The 15,890-nt window shown below is 44.8% G+C and overlaps 1 protein-coding gene across 1 annotated transcript in view; it reads right to left on the reverse strand.

Moving 5' to 3' along the window:
• LOC311191762 (deubiquitinase DESI2-like) overlaps window positions 1-15,549 on the reverse strand; it is a gene marked incomplete at both ends in the record, with an annotated part of 61,067 nt that extends 45,518 nt beyond the window's left edge. The window contains one exon of the mRNA XM_084264036.1: window positions 15,511-15,549. Coding sequence (XP_084120162.1) covers window positions 15,511-15,549 — 39 coding nt within the window. The remainder of the gene's footprint in view (window positions 1-15,510) is intronic.
• Between the last annotated feature and the right edge of the window lie 341 nt (window positions 15,550-15,890).

Below are 15,890 nucleotides of genomic sequence, written 5' to 3' on the forward strand. Positions count from 1 at the left end.
GTAACCTTCCAAGCATCCCAAAAACATCCCCTCCCACCCTAACAAGAACACTCTTTCCTTTCTTACAGGTGAGACAATCCAAGGTAAAGAGACTGAAGTGACTTGCTAGGAGTGTGATGGAGGTGGGAGCTTGGACTAAAGCTTTAGTATTTCTGTTTTTCAACATCCAGTGCTTCACTGGAAATGAAAGTTTGGTTGTTCTCGGCGAGGGTCCAAGGACATGCTTTGTTGGCAGCATTACACGATCTATTTAGAGCTTTTTGATTCCCACATGTTCAAAGCACTTGTACTGTTCACAAAACACTGTGGTGTCATTGAACACAATGTTATGTTTGAACTGAAAGGAAGAAAAAAATCTCCATCTATTACTGCATGTAAATAAGACTTGGTCTCCTACAATCAGGCTATCTTAGCAGAGAATGAAGCAAGAGTGAGCTTGACCCTCCCTATGCTAATTAGTGATGATCTAGCAACAATTTACTGAGACAAAAATCATCCTGCCAGATCCACTGGCATTTCTTTCATTCTGCATGGAGGCATCCTGGGATAGAAGGAAGGGTGGAGGATCTAACATCTTAGGAACACTAAAGAGCACAGTTTGAGTCATGTCTATAACCCTGGTTTTGATGAGTTCACTTACCTGCATCACCCAAGACTTCCCACAGTAGGATTTTAAACAGTGGCAGGGAAGTATAACATTGTCCCCAGTCGTCAGCTTCAGCAGCTTATTGTAAACATGCTCTTACTGCAGAGATCCTTCGAGTACTCCAAAAAACTTTTGCAAAGGGAACAGAGCCTGACAGCATTTACAGAGTCACTGGGTTGAAAGAGACCTTTGAGATCATCAACTCCAACCATACCTGTCCTCTATGAAACCATATCCCTAAGCACCTTGTCTACCCATCTTTTAAACACACCCAGGGTTGGTGACTTAACCCCCTTCCTGGGCAGCCTGTTCCAGGCCCTGACAACTCTCTTTCAGGGAAGAACTTTCTCCTAACATCTAACCTGACCCTGCCCTGGCGCAGCTTGAGCCCATTCTCCCTAATCCTGTCACTTGGGTGAAGAAACCATCTCCCACCTCTCTGCACCCTCCTGTCAGGTCAGTGTAGGTGGTGATAAGGTCTCCTCTCAACCTCCTCTTCTCCAGGATGAACACCCTCAGCTCCCTTAGACGCTCCTCAGAGGATTTGCCCTTCAGCCCCTTCCCCAGCCTGGTTGCCCTTCTCTGGACACTCTCCAGGACCTTGATGTCCATCTTGTAGTGAGAGGTCCAGAACTGAACACAGTATTTGAGGTGTGAGTGAGAGAGAATAACACAACACGTGCCAACCGCAGGCTTCACGAGATAGTTTTGTCCTGGTATCTTGTGCCACACAGCTAAGAGACTTCAGGACCTTTCTTTTTATTTGGGTGATTCTGAGAGCAGGACATTATTTAAAATGCTGCTTCTGCAGGCAGGCAAAAGGGAACAAATTTATTCCTGGTAAGAACTGCCCTACAGATAAGTGGAAATTAGCCATGATTTGAGAGATCTACTTCAATGTGTGTTATCAAAACCGAAGCAGAAATAAAGGGCTAGTACTGTTCCATTGCCACTAGAATAGTCCCAGCTAGAAGGAGCTGAGGGTCAGGTTCTCATGTCTGAATACTCCCAGCAGTAGTTAAGTGCCTTGATACGAGCTGAGTGATTTTCTTCTTCTTTTGTGCCTACTTCCCAGTTTGTCTCTGCTCAATCTGTCTTTTTTAGACAACGCTACCACCTGAATACAAGCCCCAGAGCCCCACACGAGCTCATGTGTCTCAGTGTTTCTGGAGCACTGTTCAGAAGCAGGACCCCAAACAGAGACACAACAGCCAAGAGCCACAGGAAATTAGTTGCATCCCCCAGGTTTTAAGAGGCCCTCAGGCTTTAAGAGGCTCCCAGGTACCTTTCGAGGGAGCTAAATACCTGTTTTTCCCAGGAGTTGCTCATAGTGGGCAATATACCTGTACTGCGGCAGCACTACAGTTCTAAACACACTCGGCGGTGCAGCACTCGTCCTGTTGCCGGATCCACGACACAAGTTTAACTTTCTCTTCCAGTTTCCCAATTTGCCCATGTGTCGTGGTTTTACCCCAGCTGAGAGCCGAGATCCACGCAGCTGCCTGCTCCTTAAAGGAAAAGAGCAGGGGAAGAGGGAGGGGTGTGTGAGGCAAGGGAAGGGAAAAGAAAGGGGCAAATAACCCCAAAACCAATAAACTGAAAGCCTGTGGGTTGGGATAAAGACAGTTTACTAGAATAGCAGAAAGATACAATATAACAATGCTAACAGGACTTTAGAGCAAAAAATACATGAAGCTGTTGATACACAAGGCAGTTTCTCACTGAACCACACAACTCAGGCCGTGCCACCCAGAGCCGTCCCGGAACCCGACCATCCCTCAAGAGCCACGCGTCCTGGAGCCGCCCCGCTGCTCCTCCTCCCATCACCCCCCTTTTATACTGAGCATGATGTAATTGGCATGGAATACTCTCTTTGGCCAGTTTGGGTCACCTGTCCTGGCTTCGCCCCTCCTTTCTCATGAATAGAGAAACATGAAGAGCTGAGAAAGTCCTTGACTGCTTGACACAACTAAACACATCAGGGTGTTATCAGCACTGCTCCCATTTTAACTCTCAAACACAGCATTCCCTCCGCTGCTACAAAAGAAGTTAACTCCATCCTGACCAAACCCAGGACACCACGTATTGCCCCTGCTAGCAGCCGGTCATCTGGTGTGGAGCTCAGATGAGATAACTGCAACTTCTAGGTGCTTTAGTTCTTTGACAGAACAACAACTTTAGAAATAATGAGTGGCAGGGCACTAAAACCCTTACGACTTGAGCGATAAACCAGTTCTCCATGCTTCACGGGCAGTTCAGGTGCTTGACATAAGGGATATCACAACGATTAATAATTAATTGGCTGTAGGCACTGAGACCCCAAGGACAGATGCCTCCCATCTGCAGGCTCTAGGAGCTGAGGCTGCACTTTGCAGGAGGGAGGAAGGGAGGTGGTAGGACAAGAAGGTGACAAGACTGGTGTGCCCCTGGAAATCAGCAGCCCTTTAGAGCTGATTTGCCTTTTGTCTCCCAACACAGAAGGTTGTGTTATTCTGCACACACACTTCTCCAGGTGCCTTTCACAAGCCCAGTCACTGGGGGCCCAGAGCAGCAATGATCCCTGCCAATTCCTGGTGACAGCTCACCTAAATGAGATGCATCGTTAGAAGCTACAGTCATGTATTTAATAGGCTTTAACATCAACTTTAATGAGACACCTCTGAGACCTCAAGAGAGGTAACCAGCATCTGGAAACATGCTTCAAAGTCCCGTGGGTCTGAGAAGTTGAATTCAAGTTCAGAGGTACCACGTACAAGATTCTTAAGCACCTGATGTGTTAGAGACTATAAAACTGTTCTTTACAGTAACTTTAAAAGCTCTGTCTGCATGATTTTTTTTTTGATCCAGCAACAGCTTTAACTGTCTCAAGATGATCCAAAACAGCAGCTGCAACAGGCACCAAACTGCACATCTCAAACTAATTACACATCACAAAGGGAATCCGTGCAGCATTTCAATAACACGCCGGATTACAAACAGCTTAAAAAGCCACAGATGGACGGGTGAGCCTCCTGGCATCACGGTGCTGCAGAGGTGGGTTTGGAAGACAGGATGTCACTTTTAGTCTGGCTTGCCTCCTGCTTCCTTGCCTTTCTCTCAGTAGAGTGTATTTTAAAGAGTGTTGAAGAAGTTCAAGTTCTGGTTGGTCCTGGGGGGTTGAAGACTGTGAAAGGGAGAAGTATAAGGAGTCTCACCTTCCCCATCCCCTTTTTCTCTTGCCTCTTGGTGCAGCCCTCAGACTGTGTTCCCTCCCATTAGTTCTGGGATGTTTCCTCCCATTAGTTCTGCCTGAATACAAGGGACAGAAGAGTATGCTCAGCAGTCAGTGGGATGTGTGACCAATCCAATTAACAGGGTGCTGGGATGACTGCCTTTCTGTCCTCCCTTGCCCCCCTAAGGGGTGTCCGGCCTGCTCGCCTGGCTTTACTAAGGCCTCTGGCTACCATGATGCAGAGCATCTCCTGCCAGCAGTGCTCTTCCCAAGGGATGAGACAGAATTTGGCCCAGACAATAAAGCCAAGTGAAATTTGCATGGATCCACATGGTTTGCATTTGTGTATCCTTCCAGATCAGCAGAAGTCACACCTCCCTTTTATTTATATTGAGACCCATAGGGAAAAAAGGATTTGGAGTACTTCCTTTCCTCTGGCCTGAAGAACACCTGAGCTTGAAATGGACCCGTTTAGTTTGCCCCTCTCTCTGATCTGCTGCTTCTTGGCTTACACTGGAATTAATCTGTTCTGTTTGGGTTCAGTACAACCCATCCCTCAATGCACTGGTCCCCAATATTCTCACAGTAGCAAGCACAAGAGGCACAGTGCTCCAGCAGCAGAAAATAGAAGAGGTCTATCCCACATCCCAAAGAACTGCCAAAGAGAAGATAGCCAGCTGTTTTGGATAACGAGCAGCCATAAAAATTAGAATGAATGAGGGCACAGCAAATGGCACTGCAATCAAGAACAATGAACATTAGAACTGGAGACAGATGGTGGGTGGATTTCAGCTCAGGACATGCATTTTTAGCTCTGGCCTCCACAGAGTTGGAAACCTCCAGCACTGCCTTTCCACAATGCCTCCATCATAGGGTTAATCTAAAGATGCACTAGCCTGTGTATTCTTCCTGCTGGGGCAGACTCAGAAAAAAGGCTGCACAAGTAACTCACTCTCCAGGTTAGGTAGCTAGTTAAGGAGGATAGGGCAGAAGAGATCCTCTTGGGCAGCAAAGCCTGACATCTGTATAAAAATGCCCTGAATAGAAGTAAAGCAATGGGAGGAGGGAAGAGCAAGGTTGGCCTCCCCTTACCAGGAGGAGTAAGTTCTTTCTGCTTGTATCTGACAACCAGGAGTCCAGACACATGTCCAAGAGAGTACAGACCAACTTTCTAACCACCTCAGCCTGCCAGAGGTAATCTGGGTCTCCACCTGCCCCTGAGGGAAGTGGCCTAGTCACCCTCTCATCATGTACCTGGAGTCTGACCTTCTCAGTCATTTGTAGTGAAGCAGTTTTCTTTCTAAAAAGAAAAGATTCCTTCAATACAAAAGGCATGTTCAGTGGGCCAGAGAACAAGTGTGAGTAACACTATAGCCTGGGTCCAGCCTGGACCCCCTCCTGGAACAGCTAGGATCCACTGGAAACAGCCATTCCTCTGCTAGGTGAATATTTCAAATACAAACTGAATCTTTTGACACAAGAGATCCAGAACAACCAAATTCAGAGTTTCCTGCTGTCTGCTTCTATGGCAGACCTGCATGTGTTCAAGCCCCTCAGAGGTTTTACCCAGGTCTCTGTCACTCCAGATCCATCAGCACACTAGAGTGGTAGAAGTCAAATGCAAAACTACTACTGATCCTCCCCCAGCACGTAGGTTGCACTCGTGTCACAACCTCTGGGCATGTCATGCCATCTCAAATGCCCTAAAATATTCAAAACATCTCTACAAAGTTGATAGCTATGAAACAGGATCCATGAAGGGAGATACTTGGACCTTTCCTGAGAGGAAGCCTGAGGTCAGACAATACCCTAAAATGGCCCTTGATGTCTGTGGTTAGGCAGCTGAACAGAGCATTTAATTTCCTAGATAAGTGATTTGCTAAGAATGCACCTCAGCCCTGCCTGGAAATACCTGCAACCCAGGCCTCTTCTTACTCAGTCAGATGCAGCCTGCTGAGGCCCTTGCCCCAAGTACTGCCCAAGCATGCTCGTTAATGGCAGAGGCTGTGACTTATCAGATTAGTCCCATGCTTAACCTCTTGGTCCTCTCTTTCTATCACTTCTCACATTCACCAGGAGCTGGGGGAAATGACAAATACAGGGCGATTATTAAATCACCTGCTCCAAGTAGTCCCAAACAGAGCAAGACACACAGAGGAGCCAAGAAGAGATGTCTAGAAGATCATGTACCTAGGGAAAGCTAACCTATGGCAAGGCCTATAAATCACTCTAGAAAGCAACACTGGGCCCCTTGTGCATGCACTCTAAACCCTGAGGTAGCAAGCAGCATCTAGTAAGCTTTTTTCTTGCATGGTTATTCAGTATAAATCAATCACTAGCAGAAGATACTGAAGGGAACAGCAAAGGGGTTGATAGTTCCTTGTGGGTTTAAGTAAAGACTGCATGGAAAGCACTGTAACAGATCCACTGCTGATGGTTCAGCAAACCCTGTTATCAACAGGGCTTGTGCCGTGCCACGTCCTCCATCTCTCAGACATGTGAATCTGTCAGGAGTCACATGGAATTCAACCCGTGTGTGACCCACACAACGAAAGCATTTACTAAACAGACTGAAATGCTTTCAGCATTTCTAGCATCTGACACATGTTTCTACAGATAAGTGTTTCTACCTACTAGAAATTACTTGTAACCTTTAGCATTTCTTCTTGCCTTTTCATTGCTTCTCCAGATACCTTAAGATTCATTGCTGAAAAACTAAGTTACCAATTAAAACTATTTTCGACTCCTAGGACATAGCCTCATATTTTGCTCTGAGATGAGAAGTCTCACAGATTCATGTGCTGATTAGATAAAGCTCTGAAGTAAGGAGATACCTACTTCCACTCTGCTAGATCTTTCATACTCAAGATCATCCACCTTTTACCTAGAATAATATCAAACATTTTTTTCTTTCCTAACACTTTGAATCCATTTGCTAGAGAAAGAATCATCAGACTTATGAATTTTGCTTCTTTTCTTCCCCAGCAGGAATGTAGATTTTTTGTATTGATTGTTCTCTGCCTCCCTCCCCAGCTTCAGCTACATCATCTTGGCATAATGACAGGAACAAGGGAGAAACAGAGAATTAGAATAAGGGCAACCCAGGTCACCAACATAGCTTTCAGCTAGGACACCCATTTAAATTCAGTCCATTGCACTAATGCACAACTATATACCTGCCCATCACCACACTTAGAAATGGATCTGACAGCTGTTCCAACTTAGTAGCTCTGTTTCCATCACTAGTGCTCAGCACTCCATAGCAGAAGCTCCCACCACATGCATAACTGGTCCCCATGGGCTGCCTGAGTAGGAAGCTGGATGACCAGCTGAGCCATGATGACACCAGAGCAGCTCAAACTATCAACCAGGGATGATGTGCAAAAGGCAGAAGACTCTGCACTGCTACCACCAGCATAAATGTACTTGGTAGGAGAGTGACAGTCTCCAATGCTGTCAACACATCAGCTTTCGTCAATACTAAGGGAGTTTTGTTTGGTTTTGGGTTTTGTTTGTTTTAAAAAATAGCCAAGTGACATTAGGAACCTTGACAGCCTAACGAGCCAGAGGCTAAATCTTGCTGACAGAAGTGTCATGTTTTAAAAGAAGTCTGCTTTGCTATTTGGGGAAACCCCTAAAAGCAGCAGAGAAAATTTACTGGCAATCAGCTTCCATATGGTCTCAAGAAAAAGCAATAATTTCTTTCAGAGTTGCTCAGAAACAGGCCAGGGGACTGTGACTTTTCCTGCAGACAGGGTTACGGGACAACTGCCAGTAGCAGCAAAAGTTTTCTGTATCATGAGGCTGGAGCTGACCTCACCTTGAGCCCCTAAGCTTACACCTGAAATCCTGCCCATTGGCACCCTGTCTCCACAAGTGTTCAGGCCGCCTTGAAACGCGTCCCTTAGAGACACTGAGTCAGGTTGTGATCTGCAGGAACTGACTCAAAAGCACTGATGAGGGAACTGGGTTAGTGACCTTTGAAGCTTTGCTCCAGAAGCGGAGTTGACACAATTTTGACAGTGTGTTAGCTTTCCCAGGTTCTCCTCATAAGTTTTTCTTGTATTTGCTGATGTAAAGGAGAGCATGGTGTGGAGGAGTTTTACTAGTGCATGCAGGACATGGAGATGCAAGAACTTCTGCATTGCCCTGGATGAGCCAGGTCGAGTCAGTCTGACAGAGCACTGGTTCAATGAGCTTGCTGATGGGATGGATCCTGTAGCTAGACATAGAAACACTCTGTGTACAGGCACAAGACAGCTCTCAGAACATCTCACGCATAAGCACAGAGTAGTCAGCTAAAGAACTGCAGTGCTGGAGAAGATCAGCAGTAACATGGACAGGTAGCCAGCTCATCACCCTGACAACATCAAAACACACTGTTCCCCTGACGGATAACACATCTCCAGGCTGTTGCTAAGACAACAAAGATTCATTTATTATGCATAAATGGGCACACTTCATTGCTGGACTTATTAACCCAGACCATGCCACTTAGTCTTTAGCTTCTTAATTGGTTTAGATCAGATGTTATGTTTGGATTCCTTCTTCTTGAAGGAATGGACTCAGCCACAGCTCAGTGTATTAGTTTTTTCATCTTTTCTTCCTCCAATTGATTTCCTCTCTCCAAAAACACAAAAGAGAATAGATGTCCAGTTGCATTTCATCGTTTTGTCACTTGAAAAAAATGTGCTTGAAACAGGCACTGACTCCAACACGGTGTTCTGCATCACAAAATTGTTTTCCTTTTCCCTCTGCTCCTCAGCTCAAGCAGGGAAAGGCAGCAGTCCCATTCTACAACTAGCCTGCCTGAGGTCAGCCTGCTGTCACTCACATTAAATTGATGTAATCTAGGAGGAAAAGAGGAGCAGAAGCAAAGCCCAGCCTTCCTTTCCTTCACACACTGCCAGACTGCTCAGCCTGATTTATTTGAAAAACCCTAATGTCCTGCTATCACACTTGCCACAACACCTTTTATTTTAACTATTTTATTATTTTTAATCGCGAGCACCTGCACTGGGAAATGCTGCCTCTGAGAGTGGATGGCCCCCATATCTTGGGCTCAGGACACTGCCAATATCCAGTGAGAGCAGCTTTCTCATTCATCATCCAAAGATTGATTACCTTTCGAGCTCCCTTCCAACTCCTAATGTTCTGTGATTCTGTGATTCACAGCAGTGGTCTATCTGGTCCCTTTGGCCAGAGAGTTTTTGGGCCCATAATAACAAACATCGTATCATGATATAATAACAACAAATATAATAATAACAAGGATCATAGTATGACATTACTGTTACAGACTTTGCAGTGGGACCATTACTACACCTGACTGGTTGTAAGCCCCAGACCTATTCTGCAGCATAAGCATAGCTTAGCAGTCAAAACTCAGTCCTGCAAAGAAACCAAGGAATGCCAATTAAATGCTCCAGTAAGGTACAGAGAACAAGCACCTGAAATACACCTGATCCCTCACACTACCTCCTGTGACCACCACTATGCTCAACCACTCTTAGGAACAGAGACAGGTTAGCACTTATGGGGGACATGTTGTAGCACTGTGGAGAAACCCACTAGTAGACACCAGGCACCTGTTCTGTGTGGTTACCCAGCTTGCTATGCCTGGTATGGTTTGAAGGCAGCAGAACAAGGTTCTGGGTAAATGAAGAGTCAGTGATAAAGTAAAATCCCAAGACCATAAGCTTCCCTTTTCCATTCAGCAAGGACCTGGGCTTGTTGATCCTTAGGGGTCCCTTTCAACTCACTATATTCCATGATTCTATGATCTGACCTCACCCCCACAACAAGCCTGTGAAGAAAATAAGAGACCCTGGATCTTTCTTAGCTAGGGCTTATTCACAGAAGAGTGAATCCTTACAAGCTTTAAGAGTGGCCACAGAATAAATAAGATGGGATACAAGTCCTTCCAAGATCACAGTAAACTTTTGAGTGAACAGTGTGTTTTAGAGAACTGAAATGATTCAGATTTGGCAAACAATTTTGGCCAGAGATGACTGACAAATATTTTAAGGAAGAGCCAAAACATTTAATTTAATGTGTTTTTAAAAGTGGTGATTTTGTTTCAGAACAACTTTTTGTATATATATATATATATACATATACATATATATATATATATATATATCTTAGGAGTTGCCAGAATTTAATTAAAAATCTCCCAAAGGCACTATTTCACATTTTGCTCTTCATTTATTAAGTACATTCAGTTTGGCCAATACATGAAGGAGGAAAAAGAAAGAAGAAATACTAGTGACTATCACCACTTAACATTTCAGGGCCACAAGTTCCTCCAAGGATTTAGAGCATCTCTTCAGTTCATTGCAGCAAGAAACTTCACAGCGATCAACCTACTGGATGAAAAAGTGCCCTTGCTTTCCAAGTGGCTTCCTGGAATACCAAAAAAAGAGGCAGGTGATGCTGCACTTCTCCACACACAGCAGCTCACAAACAACTAACAAGTAGTGCAGAGGTGGGACCACCACCTGCAACAGAATTTCTCACTCTTCTAAGTGAGCTGAGAGCATCTGAGACCTCTACTAGCAGCAATCACAAACAAGTTGACATTTTTCTGAGTAACTAGACTTATTCTTTCCTCCAGAGAGATAATAAAATGTTCCATGATCTAGTCAGTGCTTAGAACAATCACATCACAGAATGAAGTGCTCTGCTCACAACCCTGTTGCTGCTTCTAAAATAGATTCAAAGGCTCCTTACATACTGAAGCTAGAGGTACAAAGCACCTCTACTCCTTCACTCACAAATCATTTAACTTAGAGTATTAATCTCTCTTTTCCACTTGCATAGGAAGCCAAAAAGGGATGCTAAGGTGGCAAGCCTGTGCTGGTGTTCAAGGGTACACACAGGTCATGACCTCCAAATCCCAGGCAAGCAATGGATATTATAGTAAAATGATGAAAATGACAGAACTGAAAAGGGCAAAAGGCAAAGCATCTTCCACCTCCATGACAGCATTTTTGTATCACAGAAGTTGGCTTAAAGCATCAAAGCTTTATGTGTTTATTCGTGGCCATACAGACCCTCTAGCCTTATGGCTTTCCTCACAGATTGCTTATTTGTCCTCTTCACACAGGGATTCTCACACAGTCCTTTTCTCAGAGCACATAAACAAAACCCAACTTTTACCCTGTCTCAGAGTCTGCTGCAAAGTCCCACACACATGTTCCCACACCACAACTGCTTGTCCAAAAATCCTACCTCCTTCCCTTCCGAGACTGACAGAAAAGCTGGATTGTTTCTTCCAATTTCTTCTCCTTGACCTAGCACCCTCCTGACAGCACATGGTCCCTAGGCCAGCTCTATGAAGAAGCAACTGAAAGGTGACAGACATTCATAGAGCCAGATGGAAACAACCTCATCAGGGCTCTTCTCCCCTTGTATCTTCTGATCAGCCTCTACTGGGAGACCACAAGCATGATCAGTGTTTCTTGGTACTACATCTGAAGCTCTTCTTCTCTTTCACAGAGGAAAATAAGTTCATTAAAAACCCCTGTGGCTTGTAACACCACCTTCCTCCTTCTCTCTCTCCCCAGAATTCCTGCTCTCTGTGCAGGTGCAGCCTCCTGGGATGCTCAGTTCCAATGCACCAATAAAAATCAGGAGTGAGATTCATGTTCCTGGAACTCTTAGAAACTACACACATAACTAAGCTTTACATCCTCAGCCCCAAATGCCACTCATACTTCCAAACAGGCTGCCTGCCATATCACAAACAAAAACCAGGGGCCTTTATCCCAACTGTGGAGTTAAGAATGCTATTGTGTTTGATTTTCTGTCAGGTCCACTTGGATGATCCACTCAGTGGTGTGATGGAGAAATCAAATCAATGACATCATCACCCACTGATCAGTGAATCAAGAGAGATGCCAGTCAATCACCTGTGGGGCTGCCCTTGGCCATCAGTCATTAGCCTTCAGCCATTTAGCTGACAAATGATATAAATTATATAAAGACCTGGAAGAATATGGGAGGACCATTATAAATAATTACATTTTGGCTACCTCTCTTAAGTTGAAAGTCAGAGGGGAAAATCTCAGAGCTAGTGCATCTACAGTTACCTGAATCTTATTTCCCTCTCTTCTGCTCCAGAGAGGATGACAAGTAGTGCCAGCAGAACCCATGGAGTAACAGCGGGACAAGGCTGAGAAGGAGACTCACCCATCCCATCCAAACAGACCCTATACCATTGATCTCTGTCTCCCTGCTAACCAGGGCTCTCACTGTCCTCTGCAGCACATCTCAGGGTCTCATTTTCCTTGGCATAGAAAGTAAGCAAAAATACCAGTCAAAATAGATCAAAATGACAGGTTTGTACATTATCAGCTGCAGTGACAGTGGGAATTCAGGACAACCATATCTATAATGAAAGAGGGACAGCAGTGATGTGAGTATCTTTGGGTTTAATTTGATAGCATGAATGTGCTATGCAATAAGCTGAAAATATTATGAGTCCCCAACCTGAAATTTTGCCAAACAAACTGTTTTTCAGTGGAATGACTTTATCTAGCTTCCTTGTTAAAGATTTAAACCTAGGCAATAACTGCTGTTACTCATCTGTTTTATTTAAGTAGGCAACATTTATTAATGTACAGTGATTAAGTCAATTATTCCAAAGTAAGCCATAAAGACTTAAAGTGATGAGGAAACAGGATGATATCCCAGCTGAAGAAAGTCAGCCCTGTGATCTAAGTAAGATCTGATCCACAATAAACAGCTTATTAAGCAGAATGGACAAAAGAGAGCTTCAAGTTACGGAAGGGAGTTTGATTTTCCCTCTGAAGGTAAAGTGCTAACTGATTGACCAGAGCAAACCCTGTCATAGATTTTATAGACCCAGTTATTTCATGCAGGTCTCCAAACAGCTGTGGGCGTAAGAGTAAGTCCATGTGAGAGCTGGATTCCGATTGGAACAGAGATTCATCCATGACCAAACCCTGATCCATGTTGTTATCCTGTATCCACCTTAAATCAGTATCCTGCACATTCATTCTTTAAAATGTCCTGGTTGAGCAGCACAGTTCTTGGGCTGTGTATGCTTTGCAAGTGTACAGGTGTGTACAAGCTTTTTAGCAACAGACAAAGCAGGGCATCATCACCCTGCGTGCAAGGAAGTTGCTTTTGATGACTTGGAATACCCAAGTGATTCTTGCTCAGTTCTTTTACGCTGAGGAAAATAAGCCTACATCTACCTGCTTCACCTATTTGTGGAAAATGCCTCATTAAATAGAAGCACTTTCTTTCCTAAACAAGCCTGGTGCATATCTCCAATAGGTAAAAGGCTGAATCTTTGAATACACAAGACTACACAGAGTGGGTATTTCATAGCTGTACAAAGCCCATAATTGAACTTCTGCCCTAGGGGTAAGCTTTCCTGCAGTGTAAGTGCTTCCAGATGCTATACAGAGGTCATGTTCCTTGTCAGGAAAGCAGAGCTTTATATCCAGTGAATTGTTATCCCCAGCTGTCTGTCTTTTTTTTTTTCATTGAGACTAGTTTTCCAACAGTCATTCAAGCCAATGTGCTCATTTCCCAGTTCCCCCGCAATCCCCACCCCCCCACAGTGTAACCAAGTGCAGATCTTGGATGGCTCCATTCCAAACCCTGTGGTGTTAAAATCAGAGCAGCAATGGAAAAGCATGTCACCTCAAGAAACATAATGTAGGGCTAGAACTAGAGGTGACTTAGTGGTAGGCAAACATGCTGTGTGAAAATAGAATGGTTTCTATGCACAGAGCATTAAACTGTGGTTAACCCATGGAGTTAGTACTCACCATCAAGGTTCTCATGGTCTGCTAAGCAGCAAAAATTACTCAGTTTGAATTAAAGTGCTGATCTCAATTCAGTTCACTGTGTCAGGATGTCCATCTCAGAACACAGTGACCATGAACAGCAAGTTCCTCCTCCCATAATCCCTTTGGGTTTCATCTTCTGTGTCAATCACACAAAACAAAGGCAAAGAGTGTGTCCATTTGGATCTCTTCAGCTCAGGAGCAAATTATTCACCAATTTGGGACAGCTCAACACTGGGTGGGAGACGCAAGTTCAGACCACAGCCTGCTACAGAGCGAACTAAAAAAGCTGCAAGGCAGGCAATGGCTATCATAAAAGGACAACACAAGCCCATTGCCTTCCTCAAAGCATTGATGATAAACTCTTCTGTCTCCGTTTGCAATGTCAGTCCCTTGTTTCCAAGCACTAGCTACCACCTGCTTGGCTTACCAGAAGAACAGTTTGGGGGAGTTCACAGTTGAGGCTGCCAAGAAACTGACCAAAGACCAAAGTCTAGATAAGCATTTTAGAACAATTTGCTCAATTTTACCAATAATAGCTCTGGAAGAGACAGCTTCAAGCCGTTGTAGGTGTGCTATTCAGACCATCCTTCAATAGAGATACAGTCCTACCTACATAGCCCTTACCACTTCCCCTTCCCTCAAAAATCAGCTCAGCTTTTCTGGTCAAAGAAAAATCACCTTATCTTTGTAATAAGGGGTTTGACATTTACAGCAACCCACTCTAAATCACTTTGGTGTCTCTTCTCTGGGTTCCCCCAACAGGGAAACCCACACTGTTCTGTGGGCTTCCTGTTGAAAGTTGTCACTGCCTGATGAGAAAAAGCAAGTGTCTGCCATAATCTTAATGGTCTGGGGAGAGATGTTTAGAGCTCAGTCAACACCTGGGCCTCATAAAGTTATATTTTCCCCAGCAAAATTCACTAAATGTTTGGAAGACCTAAAAACTTGGGATTTTTTTTAATCATTAGTTCATAAATAAAACAACGAAGGGGAAGCACATCACCATCAAAATGTCTCTTATCTGAAGATACCTCTCCTAAGCATGTGTCCAAGGACTGGAAAGCAAACAGGTTGTGTCAAACTCCCTTTTGGGAGTTTGTGCCACGGCTAAGATTTGGATCTTCTGAATTGTTAGCACAGGAAATTACCACTCTCCTTCCTTCTGTCAAGAGGAGGGCAAAGGAGGCCACTTGCTACACGGTGAACTTTCAGGAAACATTGTTGAACAGCATGTCCCTGTGCTGAAACTTTACCAGTTCAGACAATTAACCTTCAGAGAAAATGATTAACTACAGTCTTATGCATATGAGGGATTGATCCAGATTATTAGCCTAGAAACTATGTGCTTACTGCAATTCTACAGTTGTTTTTCCTCCCTGGATGAAACCCTGACCCCTTCCCCACAGCCTGGCAGTGCTTGCTCGCTCAAAATTAAAGGACAATTAGCTCCAACAACAAGAGAGGTGATCAAATCTCCTTCCTTAACTGGGGCACTGGAAATTAAAAAGTCCTCCTCTCACCCAGTGCTGCTCCTGAAAGATCCTGCTGAAAACTGGGCAGAGTTTTCCCTGTAATCTGGCCTACTATCCTAAACGTTTCAAAGAAAAAAGCCAGGGTCAGCATCATCTCTGACAGCCAGAACATGACATGCTTGGATGAGGAGTTGGGGGCGGGGGGGGGGGGGAGGGGGAAGGAATTCAGCCTCTCTGGGGATCTCGTGCTTGACTCCTGTTCATACAATGCCTGCCTCCAAGCACAAACACCCCCAGCCGGCCCCACTGCCCCTCTCCCCTTCCCTTCCCAAGCCAGCACTGTTTCATACTCACCATGTCATAAACATTCAGAATCACCGGTTCATTTGCCATTGTTGATTGCAGCGGGGAGGCTGGATTCAAACCTTTCAGTCCCTGCCAGATGCGTGGTGCTGCCCCCAGGGTATACTTTTACCCTGAGACAAATAGAAGGAGATGCCTCATCCTTGAATCTCTGAAGGAAGGAGTGTGGAGGGAGGAGGAAAGGAGGGAATTCTCGCGGTTGGGGGGCGGGAGAGGGGGGGTTAAAGTTGCTCGCGGGGAGGCAGGAGGGCTTAGGCTGGGTTTGCTGGTTGTATAGGGTTTATTTGACCCCTCCAGAGAGCAACAGATCTGAGGTTTCTTTCTAACTCTGTAGCGCACCTCGGGGTCTATGGACGCATACGCCACTGTAA

This window comes from Gallinula chloropus (assembly GCF_964237585.1).
Source record: "Gallinula chloropus genome assembly, chromosome: 4".
NCBI lineage: Eukaryota > Metazoa > Chordata > Aves > Gruiformes > Rallidae > Gallinula > Gallinula chloropus.